Raw genomic sequence first — 14,700 nt, forward strand, 5'->3', positions numbered from 1 at the left:
TTGAGTGAGATTTTATCATTTTGATTATTACAGAAATTGTTAATTTCATTTAAGTTGTTGAATTTATAGGCCTAAATCTATTAATAGTATATTTATAATAGTTCCTATTATATTTTTAGTATCAATAGAAAGTATAATGGTATCATCTGTTTTATTTTGATATTGGTAATATGTGTATTATTATTTTTTAAAAGATTTTATTTATTTATTTGACAGGGAAAGAGAGACAGTGAGAGAGGGAGCACAAGCAGGGGGAGTGGGAGAGGGAGAAGCAGGCATCCTGCTGAGCAGGGAGTCTGATGTGGGGCTCCACCCCAGGACCCCGGGATCAAGACCTGAGCCAAAGGCAGATGCTTAATGATTGAGCCACCTAGGCGCCCCGGTAATATGTGTATTCTTTATCCTTCCAGTTTAACTAGAGTTTTATTGAATTTATTGATTACTTCAAAGAACCAGCTTTTTTTTTTCTCATTAAACTTTTGTTTTAATGGGTCTCAAAATTCTGTGACAGATTTTTGGTCAAGTTGTTTCCATTAAAAAGCACTGATTTTAAAAACTAATAACTTAAAACTGCCACACACACACACACACAAACAAATGGTCCACAAAACATTCTCCTTTCCTTCTGAAGGTTTTACGATGCATTGTTATCATTAACCAGTCTTTTACTATTAAACTGAAATGGCCAATTGACACAAACAGTTCTGAGACCGTTCTTCCACCACTGATTAAGACTCGGGTGTCAGGTATTGCAGATAATATTCATTTAGCCTTCTGAGCTTTCTGGGCAGACTTGGTGACCTTGCCAGCTCCAGCTGCCTTCTTGTCCACTGCTTTGATGACACCCACAGCAACCGTCTGTCTCGTGTCACGAACAGCAAAACGGCCCAGAGGAGAATAGTCAGAGAAGCTCTCAACACACATAGGCTTGCCAGGAACCATATCAACAATGGCAGCGTCACCAGATTTCAAGAACTTGGGACCATCTTCCAGCTTTTTTCCAGAACGACGATCTATCTTCTCCTTCAGCTCAGCAAACTTGCAAGCAATGTGAGCTGTGTAACAATCCAGCACAGGTGCATATCCAGCACTAATTTGGCCTGGATGGTTCAGGATAATCACCTGAGCTGTGAAGCCAGCTGCTTCCATTGGTGGGTCATTTTTGCTGTCACCAGCCACATTGCCACGACGAACATCTTTGACAGATACGTTCTTGACATTGAAGCCCACATTGTCCCCAGGAAGAGCCTCACTCAAAGCTTCATGGTGCATTTCAACAGACTTGACTTCAGTTGTAACATTGACTGGAGCAAAGGTGACCACCATGCCAGGTTTAAGAACACCAGTCTCCACTTGGCCCACAGGGACAGTACCAATACCACCAATTTTGTAGATGTCCTGGAGAGGCAGACGCAAGGGCTTGTCAGTTGGACGAGTTGGTGGCAGAATGCAATCCAGAGCTTTAAGCAGTTTGGTTCCACTGGCATTCCCATCTTTACGGGTGACTTTCCATCCCTTGAACCAAGGCATGTTAGCACTTGGCTCCAGCATGTTGTCACCATTCCAACCAGAAATTGGCACAAATGCTACTGTGTTGGGGTTGTAGCCAATTTTCTTAATGTAGGTGCTGACTTCCTTAACGATTTCCTCGTATCTCTTCTGGCTGTAGGGTGGCTCAGTGGAATCCATTTTGTTAACACCAACAATTAGTTGTTTTACACCCAGTGTGTAAGCCAGAAGGGCATGCTCACGGGTCTGCCCGTTCTTGGAGATACCTGCTTCAGATTCACCAACACCAGCAGCAACACTCAGGACAGCACAGTCAGCCTGAGATGTGCCTGTAATCATGTTTTTGATAAAGTCTCTGTGTCCTGGAGCATTAATGATGGTCACATAATACTTGCTGGTCTCGAATTTCCACAGGGAGATATCAGTGGTGATACCATGTTCACGTTCAGCTTTCAGTTTATCCAAGACCCAGGCATACTTGAAGGAGCCTTTTCCCATCTCAGCAGCCTCTTTCTCAAATTTTTCGATAGTTCTTTTGTCGATCCCACCACATTTGTAGATCAGATGACCGGTAGTGGTAGACTTGCCCGAATCTACGTGTCCGATGACAACAATGTTGATATGAGTCTTTTCCTTCCCCATTCTGGTTTAGGTTGAGTGGTGGTTTTCACGACACCTGTGTTCTGGCGGCAAACCCGTTGTGAAAAAGCCAGCTTTTTTTTTTTTTTAAGATATATTTTTAGAGCAGTTTTAGGTTTATAACAAAATTGTGAGGATGGTACAGAGATTTTCTTTATACCCCTGCATCCACCATTTATACTCCTCTACTATCAACATCACTCACCAGAGTGACACAGAGTTACAGAGGATGAACCCACACTGACATATTGAAATCACCCAAAGTTCATAGTTTACCTTGGGGCTCACTATTGACGTTGTATGTTCTATGGGTTTGACATAGATACAACAGGTATAATGACATAGATACTTCATGCACTGCCCTAAAAGTTCTCTGTGCTCTGCCTATTCCTCCCCCTACCCAATCTCTCACAACCACTGATTTTTTTATTTTCTCTGTAGTTTTGCCTTTTCCAGAATGTCCTACAATTGGTATTATATAGTACATAGACTTTTCAGATAGCCTTCTTTCTTTTAATAAAGTGCATTTAGATTTCTTCCATGGTAGCTTGTTTCTTTTTACTACTAAACAGTATTCCATTATCTAGATGTACCACAGTTTGTTTTTGTTTTTTGTTTTCTTTTAATTTAAATTCAATTAGCCAACATATAGTACATCATTAGTTTTTGATGTAGTGTTTAGTGTTTCATTTGTTATATATAACACCCAGTGCTCTCATATCACGTGCCCTCCTTAATGTCCATCCCCCAGTTACCCCATCCCCCTAACCACTTCCCCTTCTGCAGCCCTCAGTTTGTTTCCCAGAGTCAAGAGTCTGTTATAGTTTGTCTCCCTCTCTGATTCCTTCCCGCTCAGTTTTCCCTCCCTTCTGTATGATCCTTTGCGCTATTTCTTATGTTCCATATGAGTGAAACCATATGATTGTATTTCTCTGATGGTCTTATTTCACTTAGCATAATACCGTCCAGTTCTATCCATGTCAATGTAAATGATAGGTATTCTGGATATACCACAGTTTATGCATTTACCTATTGAAGGACATACTGGTTGCTTCTAAGTCTTGGCAATTATGAATAAAGCTATTATAAACATTCCTGTGCAGGTTTTTGTGTGGGCATAAGTTTTCAACTTCTTAGGGTAAATACCAAGAAGCTGGGTGTCATGGTAAGACTATGTTTAGTAGTTATAAGAGACTGTGAAGCTGTTTTCCAAAGTGGCCGTACCATTTTTCATTCCTACCAGTAATGAATGAGAGTTCCTTGGCAGCATTTGTTGTTGTCAGTGTTCTAAATCTGGGCCATACTAATAGGTGTGCAGTGGTATCTCATTGTTGTTTCAATTTGCATTTCTCAATGGCATGTGATGTGATGCATCTTTCTAAGAACCAGCTTTTGAGTTCATTAATTTTCTCTCCTGATTTTCTGGATTTTTTTAAAAAAAATTATTGGTTTCTGCTTTGATCTTTATTTTTTTTTTCCTTTCTTCTTTCTTTGGATTTTGCTTGTTGTCCTTTTCCTAGGTTCTTTTTTTTTTTTTTTAAAGATTTTAAAAAATCTTTAAGTAATCTCTATGTCCAGTATGGGACTCAAACTCACAACCTGGAGATCAAGAGATCTGTGCTTTACTGACTGAACCAGCTAGGCCCCCTTCTCTTCCTAGGTTCTTAAGATGGAAGCTGAGTTCACTGAATGAGGATCATTCTTTTCTAATCCAGGCATTTAATGCTGAAAATTTATCCCAAAGTACTGTTTTGGAGACATCATAAATTTTAATTTTGATTTCTCACTTCACTGTTTTTTGAACATATTAAGTTCCTTAGGCATTTTAAAGCACAGTAATATGTTGAATTTGTTTAACACCTTACATTTTCCAGGATTAAAACAAATTTTTTTTAACCTCATTTTATTTCAGGTTAAGTTGAAACAAGCCCTTAATACATCCTCAGTTGAGCAGTCAGTCATTTAGCAGATATTTGGTGAATGCCATACTTTGTGCCAGGTACTGGGGATATGCTAGCAAAGAAAGAGTGTCTCCTCTATCAAGGAGTTTATTTTATTTCATTTTTAGTGGAAAATGAATTTTAAAGATGAGATGAGGAGACAAAATGAAGTTAAGTGTTTCACTGAAGACCACACACCTATACATGGTAAATCCTAATCTTTCAACCACAATTTCATGGTCTCTTTCTTATACCATTAACACTTCAGAACTTTTTTCATTAAATATAAAAATAGAAAGGTATCAATATAATATATGCATATTATTAAAACCAGGTAAGATAAAAAACCCTCAGTAAAACTACAGATTATAGTTTGCTTATGCTGATGTAAAATTAATTAAGTAATTACAGATTCAATGAAAAAGGATATAAATAATGTTAATACTACTGATTGGGAAGAGGAGAACTATTCTACTAACACACATTCGTTTTGGGCAAATAGCTTTATCTTCTGGTTTCCAGTTTCCACATTTCAAAACTTGCAGTTAGATCAAATGTTCTTTCATTTTGCTTCTAACTTTCAGATACTAAATCCAAATTTCAAATATTTGTTGAGTATTCACTTCAGTGCTCTGTTAGGAATTCAAAATAAGGTAAGACACAATACTTGAACCCAAAAGAGTCTAGTTTAGGAGGCAAGAAACATAAGGAATATTTTAAAATGCCAGGCAATATCGATCTGGAACAACTAGGAATCATTTCCTCTCTTTAGGGCACATTTGACATGTCTGGAGATGCTTTTACTTGTCTTGACTAGGGGGATGGTGACTCCTATTGGTAGATTCACCAATAGACTGGAGGCCAAGAATTTTGCTAAACATTATGCAATGTACAGGACAGCCTCCACACAAAACTTACATGGACCAAAATATTAATAGGGTTGAGGTTGAGAAATGGCTCTAGAAATTCAGGGGGAAGACCACTGTGGGAAGGAAAGATAGGAAAGTTTCACCAAGAAACTGTGTTTTTCCATGAACTTCTAACGTGGTTACATCCGGAGAAACACAGCATAAACAAAGTTATGGAGAAGGAAATCAGCATTGTTTATTTAGGGAACAGTGAAAAACTTGGTGCTGTTGGAGTTGGGGGCTCACATATCAGATAGAAAGTTAGATTGGTATCGTATTTTGGAAAACCTCAAATGCCAAGATCAAAACTTCTTACTTTATTTATTAGAGAATGGGGAGCCATTCGGTGGGCATCCTTGAGAGTAAGCATTATTTTAGTTAGATGAATCTGGCAGCGGTCTGAGGATCTCTTGTAGTGGAGAGGCTGAAAGACAATCAGGAGGTTATAACAATCCAGGCTTGAGGTATTGAGTATTAATTCAAGCAGAACTTGACTTAACCATGATGCTTATACCACACGTCCTAGTCTAAATTCAATTATAGATTAGGGTAAAGCCATTCAGTGGCAGTAGTGCCAAATCATGTTTTCACACAAGTGTGTAAACAATCAGTTCTGGTTTGTAAGTGATGTGGACTTTCTACACTATGCAGTTTTCCTCATGTGTGTTAAAAAAATTGTGATTTTATTTCACAGACTGAAGTGATGAAGTGATGAAAACTTTCATTTGAGAACATCAGCTTTTATCATTTATTTGATTTTGGGTTCTTTCTGTTCCTGGTTCCTAAGGTCCTTCCAGAGTGGTGTTTTCTAAACTCTGGGTTCTGTAAATCGGTGTATTAATACATTGCTTTGTAAGTTTGCCACCATGTTAGTTTCCACTTGCCTAGGCAAAAAATAACTACCAAAAAGTTCATCCCTCAGGCTTTCAGTGGAAGGTGAGGTGAAAATATTAGGAAATGTCTCAGTATATTTAAGTTTAATTATTGGCTTATATCAATAAGGTCAGTGCAAGCAACAAATTTACCTCCTTTTTTCTTTTATTTCCCACTGCTCTGATCCAATAACTGTCCCTAATTACATCAGTATGATTAATGTATTCAAACTTAGATTTGGGAAAGAAAGTTGTTCTTTTGAAGTCTGGAAGGAGCAGTCATATGACCACCACTGCAGAAGTAAATTGCTCTACTCAGTTGTCATAAGCACTTTGTTGTACCCTGTTTGTAGCAGGACTTCAGTAAATATCAAAGGTGTGAATGAACAGATGAATGGATGAAAGGTACCCAACAGGGCAGAGTAAAGATCCTGGAATTGATTTCTGACTTTGTCAACTGTTAGCTTTTAGGATTTTTTAAAATCAAAAGAAAAACAACTTCTTCTCCTTCTTTTCTTCCTCTTCCTCCTCTCTCTTCCTCCCTCCTCCTCTTTCTTCTTCTTTCTACTAGAAAGGAACTTCTAGGAAATTTTAATTTAGATAGTGAGCCACTTTCAAATACCTGCTATTTTGATGATACTCATGACTGATTTAGATATGTTTGTTTTTTTAATGCTTCAAGCTTTTATTTAAATTCTAGTTAGTTAACATATAGTGTAAAATTAGTTTCAGGAGAAGAATTTAGTGATTCATCATTTACATACAACACCAGTGCTCATCACAAGTGTCCTCATTAATACCCATCACATGTTTAGCCCAACCCTCTGTCTACCTCCCCTCTGACAATCCTGTTTGTTCTCTACAGTTAAAAGTCTCTTTTATGGTTTGCCTCCCTCTCTTCTTCTTCTTCTCCTCCTCCTCCTCCTCCTCCGCCTCCTCCTCCTTCTTCTTCTTCTTCTTCTTTGTTTCCCCTATGTTCATCTGTTTTGTTTCTTAAATTCCACCTATGAGCGAAATCATATGGTATTTGTCTTTCTCTAACTGATCTATTTTGCTAACATAATACACTCTAGCTCCATCCATGTTGTTGCAAATGGTCAGATTTCAATCTCTTTGATGTTGAGTAGTATTTCTTGTATATGTGTGTACCACATCTTCTTTATCCATGTATCAGCCAGTGGACATTTGGGCTCTTTCCATAATTTGGCTATTGGTGATAATGCTGCTATAAACATTGGGGTGCATGTACCCCTTTGAATCAGTATTTTTGTGTCCTTTGGGTAAATACCTAGTAGTGCAATTGCTGAGTTGTAGGGTAGTTCTGTTTTTAACTTTTTGAGGAACCTCCTTCGCTGTTTTCCAGTTTGCATTCCCACCAACAGTGTAAGAGGGTTACCCCTTCTGATTTAGATATGAGTTTAGATCACAGAAGGGAATTGAAAATAATGGATGTAGACTTTTGAGTTGAAATTCTCTTTCATGATAAATGTGCCTTTTGGAATGCTAATGAACTATGAAGTGACTTTTCTTTGAAGAAAGGTATTAATATGATTTCCTTAGCCATTACTTGGTCTATCAACCAGCTCCAGTATAGCCTCTGCCTGGTGATCATACTACTGATAGGAAAATCCAATCCAGTAGGTCATTCTTTTGATGAAAACACAGTCTTACTCTATGAGAGACATTGTGCCAGGGAGGAGGAAGAGACCCTTTCACCAAAAAACCTGAGGAAACGTAAGGGAGGAGACCAAGTGTCAATGCATGTGTACATTGAAATATTACCATTAGAGCTAGCTCATTTGGCAACGCCACTCAAAATATTCCCTTATTTGTTTTCCATGGGCATAGAGCGCTCCAAATTACTTCATAAGAGATAAACTTAATGGCAAATAATTTCTTTTGTAGCAAGAAGTTTTGGAAGAAAACAGACTCAGAATGCACTTGTCTGTGATCACTTAGAACAGCATTAAAATTGCCTGGGGGTTGGCTGTCTATCATCAACGCAAAGATTTCCTTAGATTATTGCAGGCAGGTAATTAGGAAGATCCGGAGCTGCTCTTGGGTATAATGATACTATTATCTTTTTTTTTTTAAATTTGTTTATTTATTTGAGAGAGAGAGCGAGCGCGCATGAGTTGAGGGGAGGGACAGAGGAGAGAGAGAGGGGAAACAGACTACCTGCTGAATGGGAGGCAGATGTGGGATTCGATCTCAGGACCCCGCGATCTTGACCTGAGCCAAAACTGAGTTGGGTGCTTAACCAGTTGAGCCACCCAGATACCCTGATACCATCACCTTTGATCACATAAAATCATTTTTTAGGACAACTTCTTCTTCTTCTTCTTTTTTTTTTTTTAATATTTTATTTATTTATTTGACAGACAGAGATCACAAGTAGACAGAGAGGCAGGCAAAGAGAAAGAGGAGGAAGCAGGCTCCCTGCTGAGCAGAGAGCCCAATGTGGGGCTCGAGCCCAGGACCCCGGGATCACGACCTGAGCCGAAGGCAGAGGACTTAACCCACTGAGCCACCCAGGAACCCCAAGGACAACTTCTTGATAGAGATTGCCTCTCTCTGGCAATGTCAGAAGCTTGCTTCCTAGGGCAGCTAGTGTTGCCTGGCTCATCCTAATCACTGTCTACTATCCTGTCACTCTAGGCCTTGGTTGAGGCCACATTTTTTTTTTTTTAAAGATTTTATTTATTTATTTATTTGACAGGGGGAGAGAGAGAGAGAGAGAGAGAGATCACAAGTAGGCAGAGAGGCAGACAGAGAGAGAGGGAGAAGCAGGCTGCTTGCGGACCAGAGAGCTCGTTGTGGAGCTCTATCCCAGGACCCTGAGATCATGACCTGAACTGAAGGCAGACACTTAACCCACTGAACTGCCCACCCTGAGGCCACATTTTTTAAAAGGTTATATTGTAGATGTCTGATAAGCTGCCTCAAAACTTCTAAGATGGGGGGAAATTTTAAATAAAAATAATGGCTTTTAAAGTAAACTGAGGCATCTGTTTTGAACTATGGTCTACCATGCAGGAGTTGATTTAGGAGGCACAGTTGTAACTAGACCACAGTGGAGATTCTTCAGGGTGGTTTGTTCATTCCTAAACAGAAATGCGAGTCTCAAATGAAGATATTTCCACTTGCAGATCCTCCTAGAATGACTCTGCTTCTTAGACACACAAAGACTCCAAGCTTTCACATTGGGTAAAAATAGTTGCTAAAAAAAAGAGAAATGAGACAGCTGCTTCTATATAACATAGGAATATGATAATTAATCTTGGAGGTATGGGGCTTTTTTGTTTAAGAAATTTCATGACAAGACTTTTGGCTGTATGAAAATAAGCTTAGAACTTAGTCTGGAGTAGAAAATAAAACAAATGTGAGATAAACTATATTGCATGACTAAGTAAGAGGAAGATGGGGATTCTAATATTGTGTCTGGAAGGGGTGATAGGTTGAAGGGGTCTAGAAGTAGATAGCAGAGAGGAGACAAGTATTAGGACTGAAGGTGGGAATGGGGCCCAGGAAATTTTACTGGACAAGGGCAAAAACACAAATGACTATGGAGAAATTCCCCATGGTGGGATGGGGTACGATAACTAAGGAATTTTCAAAGAAAAATGATGCCTAAATATTCATCTTAATTTCTTATTTGGTCCTGTGCCATAATCTCCCTCATTTATTGCCATACATTTAGTAAAACAGATCTAATCATCTTGAGTTAATAGTGCTCTTGGAAATGCAGAAGGAGAAGCTCTATCTTCTTTTGGACTGTGTAGCAAGGACAGCAGCTGCAATGTGCATGACAGTGGGATGGGAGATAAGGACCTAAATCTGGCCTAACAATTTGAAGCTGGAGTCAGTAGTCTAAGGAATATTGTAGAGATGCTGAGTATTCTACTGTACTATGCTTATGGGCTTCAGGATTTTAAAAAAGTTATCTTTTATTATTTTTAAAGGCTTTTTTAAACAGCAATTTCAGGTTTACAACAAAATTGAGAGGCAGGTACAGAAATTTCTGATATACCCTCTACCCCCACAAATGCCTGGCCTCCCCCATTGTCAGCATTCCCCACCAGAAGGGAGCTTTTTTTTTTTTTTTTTTACCAAGGATGAACTTATGCTGACAGATCACAATCACCCAAAGTCTGTAGTGTACCTTAAGGTCCACTCTTGTACATTCTGGAGGTTTCGACAAAAGTATGACATGTATCTATCATCATAATATCCTACAAGAACATTTCACTGTCCTAGAAGTCCTATGTGCTCAACCTATTGGTCCTTCCCCTTCTTCCCATGCTAGACTCTTGGTATTTTATGCAAATAATAAAAAAAAAGACCATTGAAGATTGGAAAATTTGGGGCAGCTTCCTTATAGTAGAAATAAGCTCAAAAGGAGAGTGGAGAAGAGAAAAGGTGAAATAATAAGAGTCCGCAGTTCATGGCATTTTAGTCTTTTTCCTCCCCAAATGTTTCATATAGGTTAAATGAAATTAAAACAAAGCCAGGCACAGCCTTCAGAGAAGAAAATTAAAAAAATAAAAAAAAACAAAACCAAAAAACAAACTAGCAAGCATTCAGAAGACAAAGTGCTACTGGTTAAAAATGGGATGAGTCTATGCACTTGATCTCTGTCAAAGGGGTTGTATAACAATTCAGGCTTTTATTTAGCACCATCTGGCAAAGTTGCATCTTCTCCCTCAAGGCCTGGGACCTTTCTCAATCTTCTGGTTTTACTGCCCCCTAAGGATATCCCTGAGTGGAACACACCCTGACAAAAATGATGCTCTTGATGTTTTTCTGAAGATAGAGGGGAGGGTTAAAGAGGCAGTCACATTATGGCTTATTAGCCAGTGTTCCAGAGAAATTTTACAGGAGTGGGAAGCGTAGAAGATAAACTGGACCAGTGTCCTTAGTATTTCTAAAAGGAGTCTGCACACTAGGATAGGATTTGATTGGAAAATTTAAGTGTGCATTATCCATTTAAGTTGGCTTTATTGGGTGTCAGCTAATTAGGTCTAGTCTTCAAGAAGGTAGCTGACAATTCTGCCCTCAAACTTGAGAAGATTAAAATTATTCTGGAAGGAAAACAAAGATGAGGTTTCATGTATGACTTGGAACATTTAATTCCTTGGGCTTTAGTTTCCTTATTTGTGAAATAAAGAGATTGGAATAAAAGATTTTCTAATGCATCCAGTTAAAAGATTTTATGATTTGATAATGTTAATCAAACAACTTATTAACAACGAGTGCTGATTAAATTCAAGGCACTCTGAAAAATTCGAGTGATACAGGAGTTTAAGAATGATCTTTGTCTTTAAGGATCATGAAAGTAATTGGAAAAACAAGATATAGGAGTAAGTGAAAAAGTATAAATCCCATTCCACAAACTCAGCTGTACAAAAAATAAGGCAACTTTTTGTTTTCTAAAAAGTAAACTTAATATAAAAAAATTGATCTCAGTAACTTTAGGGGTTCCCTGTTCTTCTCCAGAGTTATGTCACACACAGTTGTGGGGGCCTTTACACGTTCAGCTGGGGGAGACTCTGGTATGCAGTTGTCAGGTCAGATGTTAATGTTAAGAAATTCAGGCAAGGAAGCCCTGCTTGGCTTCCTCAGATCCTGTGCGGTCCGCTGCCTCCTTGCCATATTTTGGACATGGGGAACTTCTGCAAGGCTGCCTGTGTCCATCTGTGACACATTCCCTCCAGGCAACACTCCGGGTTTTTGAGTTTTTACCAGGTGCCTTTAAAGACCTGTGCACTTTGAAGAATTGTGGATATTGTCTTGATCTTGTTCAGGATATATCCTTAGTTTGGCGTGAATCATTTTCCCTTAATGCTGCTTCAAAGCTATTCTGTTTATGTTTGTGAACTCTCTAAGTTGTCCATTGGGTTTTGGTTTCTGAAATTCCAAAGTAAGAAAAACATTCAAACTACTTCTTAGTCTGCCTCTCCTGAAGCAATGAGTCACAGAAGCTACTGTCCTCTTTGAGGGAAGAGAAAGAAGAAATATATTGAGAAAAAAATTAATATCTTAAATAACTTTATTTGATTAATGACTAAATAATAATGCAAAGCATAAGAGAACGATCTTTTCTATCTGAATGTGTTTGTTTGTTTGTTTGTTTTTTGTTTTTGGTAAGTGCATTTTAACCCTGCCTGATTATAACGTGTAGATTTTTGGAAGGCCCCTGGAGGAGGCCACTTGGAGGATCTGAGAAAGAGGGAAGAATTGACAGCTTCATCAAAGAAGGGCTACTAGAGGGCCACTGGGCAGCTCAGTCCATTAAGCGTCTGCCTTTGGCTCAGGCCATGATCCCAGGGTCCTGGAATTGAGTCCCGCATCAGGCTCCTTGCTCAGTGAGGAGCCTACTTCTCCCTCTCCCTCTGCCTGCCATTCCCCCTGCTTGTGCTCTCTCTATCAAATAAATAAATAAAATCTTAAAAAAAAAAAAAAAAAAGAAAGGCTAGAGGCTGCCCATCTTCTCTGCTTCACAAATTAGCAGAAAATTAAAAGTAGTCTCTCCAGAGAGGAAGTCAGTTACAAAGCCAGATGAAGGTGGGTAGTTTAAGAAATCTGCTGCTGTCAGTGTTGGGTGCAGAAGAAGGGATGAAGGAGGAAGTGAGCAGAGAATCCTGGAAGGAAAGAGACTTCTGGGAAATGGTGCTTCTTGTTCACGGTCATGTAATCACTAGATTCTAAAATATAGGTTCTCAACATGAGCTTTAAGGGTCTGTGAGTGACCCTTAAAGAGAGCTTGTAAGTGTTTTGTTTCTCTTAGAATCTGATAAGTGGATATGTTTGACTTCTGGGAGGAAGGTTGGAAGGGAGTCGTCAGAAAGCAGTACCTTGCTGAAGGGGTTATCGAAGGGTTTTTTTACTCAAGGCATGAAAGTTTGAACTAGGAATTTTAGGTGAGAGTAATTTCTCAGATTAAAGGGCAGTCTGAAATCAAAGGGAGCATTGAGGTGCCCAGTACCCAGAGAGATGACCAACACAAAGGCTCTAGTGTGAATACTGTTCAGATTAGGTTTATGGCATCTGGGGTAGTCAGAATTGGTGAGGACAAGAACCAGGGGCCTTTATGTCCAGAAGTCATACCAGCCAAGCCAGTCTGTGGTTACCAGCCAAGTAACCACAGTCTGTGGTTACCAGCTTGGTCTACCAGCCAAGCCATTCTGTGGTTAGACCAAATTTGTGTGATGGTTTAAAAATGTGCAGCATGAATAGGACTATTTCTATTATTTTGTCACTATGTTGTTGTTATTCCAATCTTGTTTTTCCTTTAGCATTTTAGGAGAGCCCCTTTTGAAAATTCCAGTGTATTGCAACTGAATTATGGAATAAAAAAAAATTTCTCTCTCTTCTTCCTGTCTAAATATGGAGAACAAAAGGGTCAGTGTGAGCGTCCCAGTTGCCCAGCACACCAGAGGCAGGAAGACGTGATGGAGCTGGGATCACACTTGAGGTGTTTCTGAACTGAAGACAGGGTGCACTAAATGCTGAAACTTAAACTGAACCCTGTAGAATGTCCTAGTGGGGAAAAATCGCTGTGGTTGGGTTTGCTGGAAGAGATTTCATGAAACAGTTTTCCTTTGAATTAGACCTTGAAATCTGAGTAAGAACTCAGAGAAATGTGCTTAGGTATGAGCGTGCCTTGTCTATATATATTAGTTTCTACACTCAATTCATGAAACACAGCATGTGCTGGGAGCAGTCCTCTGAAATCGTTTTGCATATTCTGGATTCTCAGGCTTGGGTGTGTGTGAATGAGGAAGGTGGGCAAGTTCCTTTCAAAGTTACTACTATAAAGTAAGTTGATAGTGGAGTAAATGAAGAGGTATGGAATGTTCTGCAGAAACTAATTTTTAGGAAATCTGAAAACCTGTATGAATCCTCATTTCACTTTCTTCTTACTGAGTTATGAGATGGGAGATAAATATTAGCAGGCAGCAAATTACTATGCTTTAGCCTATGGCCAGAGAACTCTGACCTTGCCTTTCATGTGCAGGGGACAGGTAAGAAAATCATTTGATTAAGCCGCAGATATATATCTGTAGGACTTCAACTGGGAAATTGTTATTAGACTATAGATACAACGTTTAGATGGCTTGTTTAAGAAGTGAGGCTTTCTTTTCAGAAAGACTGACTTCTAGATCTTATTCTGTTATTAACTAGCACTGTGACCTTGGGCAGGACACTTAATCTCTTTTTGTATTTTCTCATTTTGAGAGTCAGATTATGTCAGGGGTCTCTGATCTTTCTCTGGGTAGGACCTACTTTTCTTTCCCCCGTCTAAAAGCTTGTGGCCTGATAACAGAACTTAAATGCTATTTTGGTTCTAAATATGGTTAACAAGGAACTGTTATTAACTTCATTTTATAAATTAATGCAACTTGTAGTATAAAACTCTAATCCTTCCATCTATGTCAAGGTCTCTAGCATTAGCATTTAACATATGAATTTTGGGAGGATACAAACATGCAGACCATAGCAGAAATATTGTATAAGTATTAAAACAATTTTGTTTAAAAAATATTTTTTAAGTAAACTTTACACCCAGCATGGGACTCGAACTCACAACCCTGAGATCAAGAGTTGCACACTCCACTGACTGAATCAGCCATGCACCCCCTCCCCCCATTTTTTTCGAAACCTCCCTAAACAAGATTTGAATTTGTAGCCTCTGGATGTTGTCCTTTTTTAATATTTCTGAATTTCTATCAGTGAAAGAATGAGGGTCTTTGTGTGATAGAATTTCTCTTTCTCACTAAACTGGCAGGTAGCATTCTGAGTAGCCTTCTGTGTGCTCAAAATCTGTTGATC

At 38.9% G+C, this 14,700-nt stretch overlaps 1 protein-coding gene across 1 annotated transcript; it reads right to left on the reverse strand.

Annotated features, from left to right (window-relative positions):
• Window positions 1-478: 478 nt before the first annotated feature.
• On the reverse strand, window positions 479-2,201 carry LOC308347563 (elongation factor 1-alpha 1-like). The gene has a single exon (XM_080811061.1). It carries the CDS (start codon window positions 2,149-2,151, stop codon window positions 763-765), a length of 1,389 nt encoding a protein of 462 aa, XP_080667187.1. The 5' UTR covers window positions 2,152-2,201; the 3' UTR covers window positions 479-762.
• Window positions 2,202-14,700: the final 12,499 nt, after the last annotated feature.

This window comes from Martes martes (genome assembly GCF_963455335.1).
Source record: "Martes martes genome assembly, chromosome: 1".
In the NCBI taxonomy this organism is placed as follows: Eukaryota; Metazoa; Chordata; class Mammalia; order Carnivora; family Mustelidae; genus Martes; species Martes martes.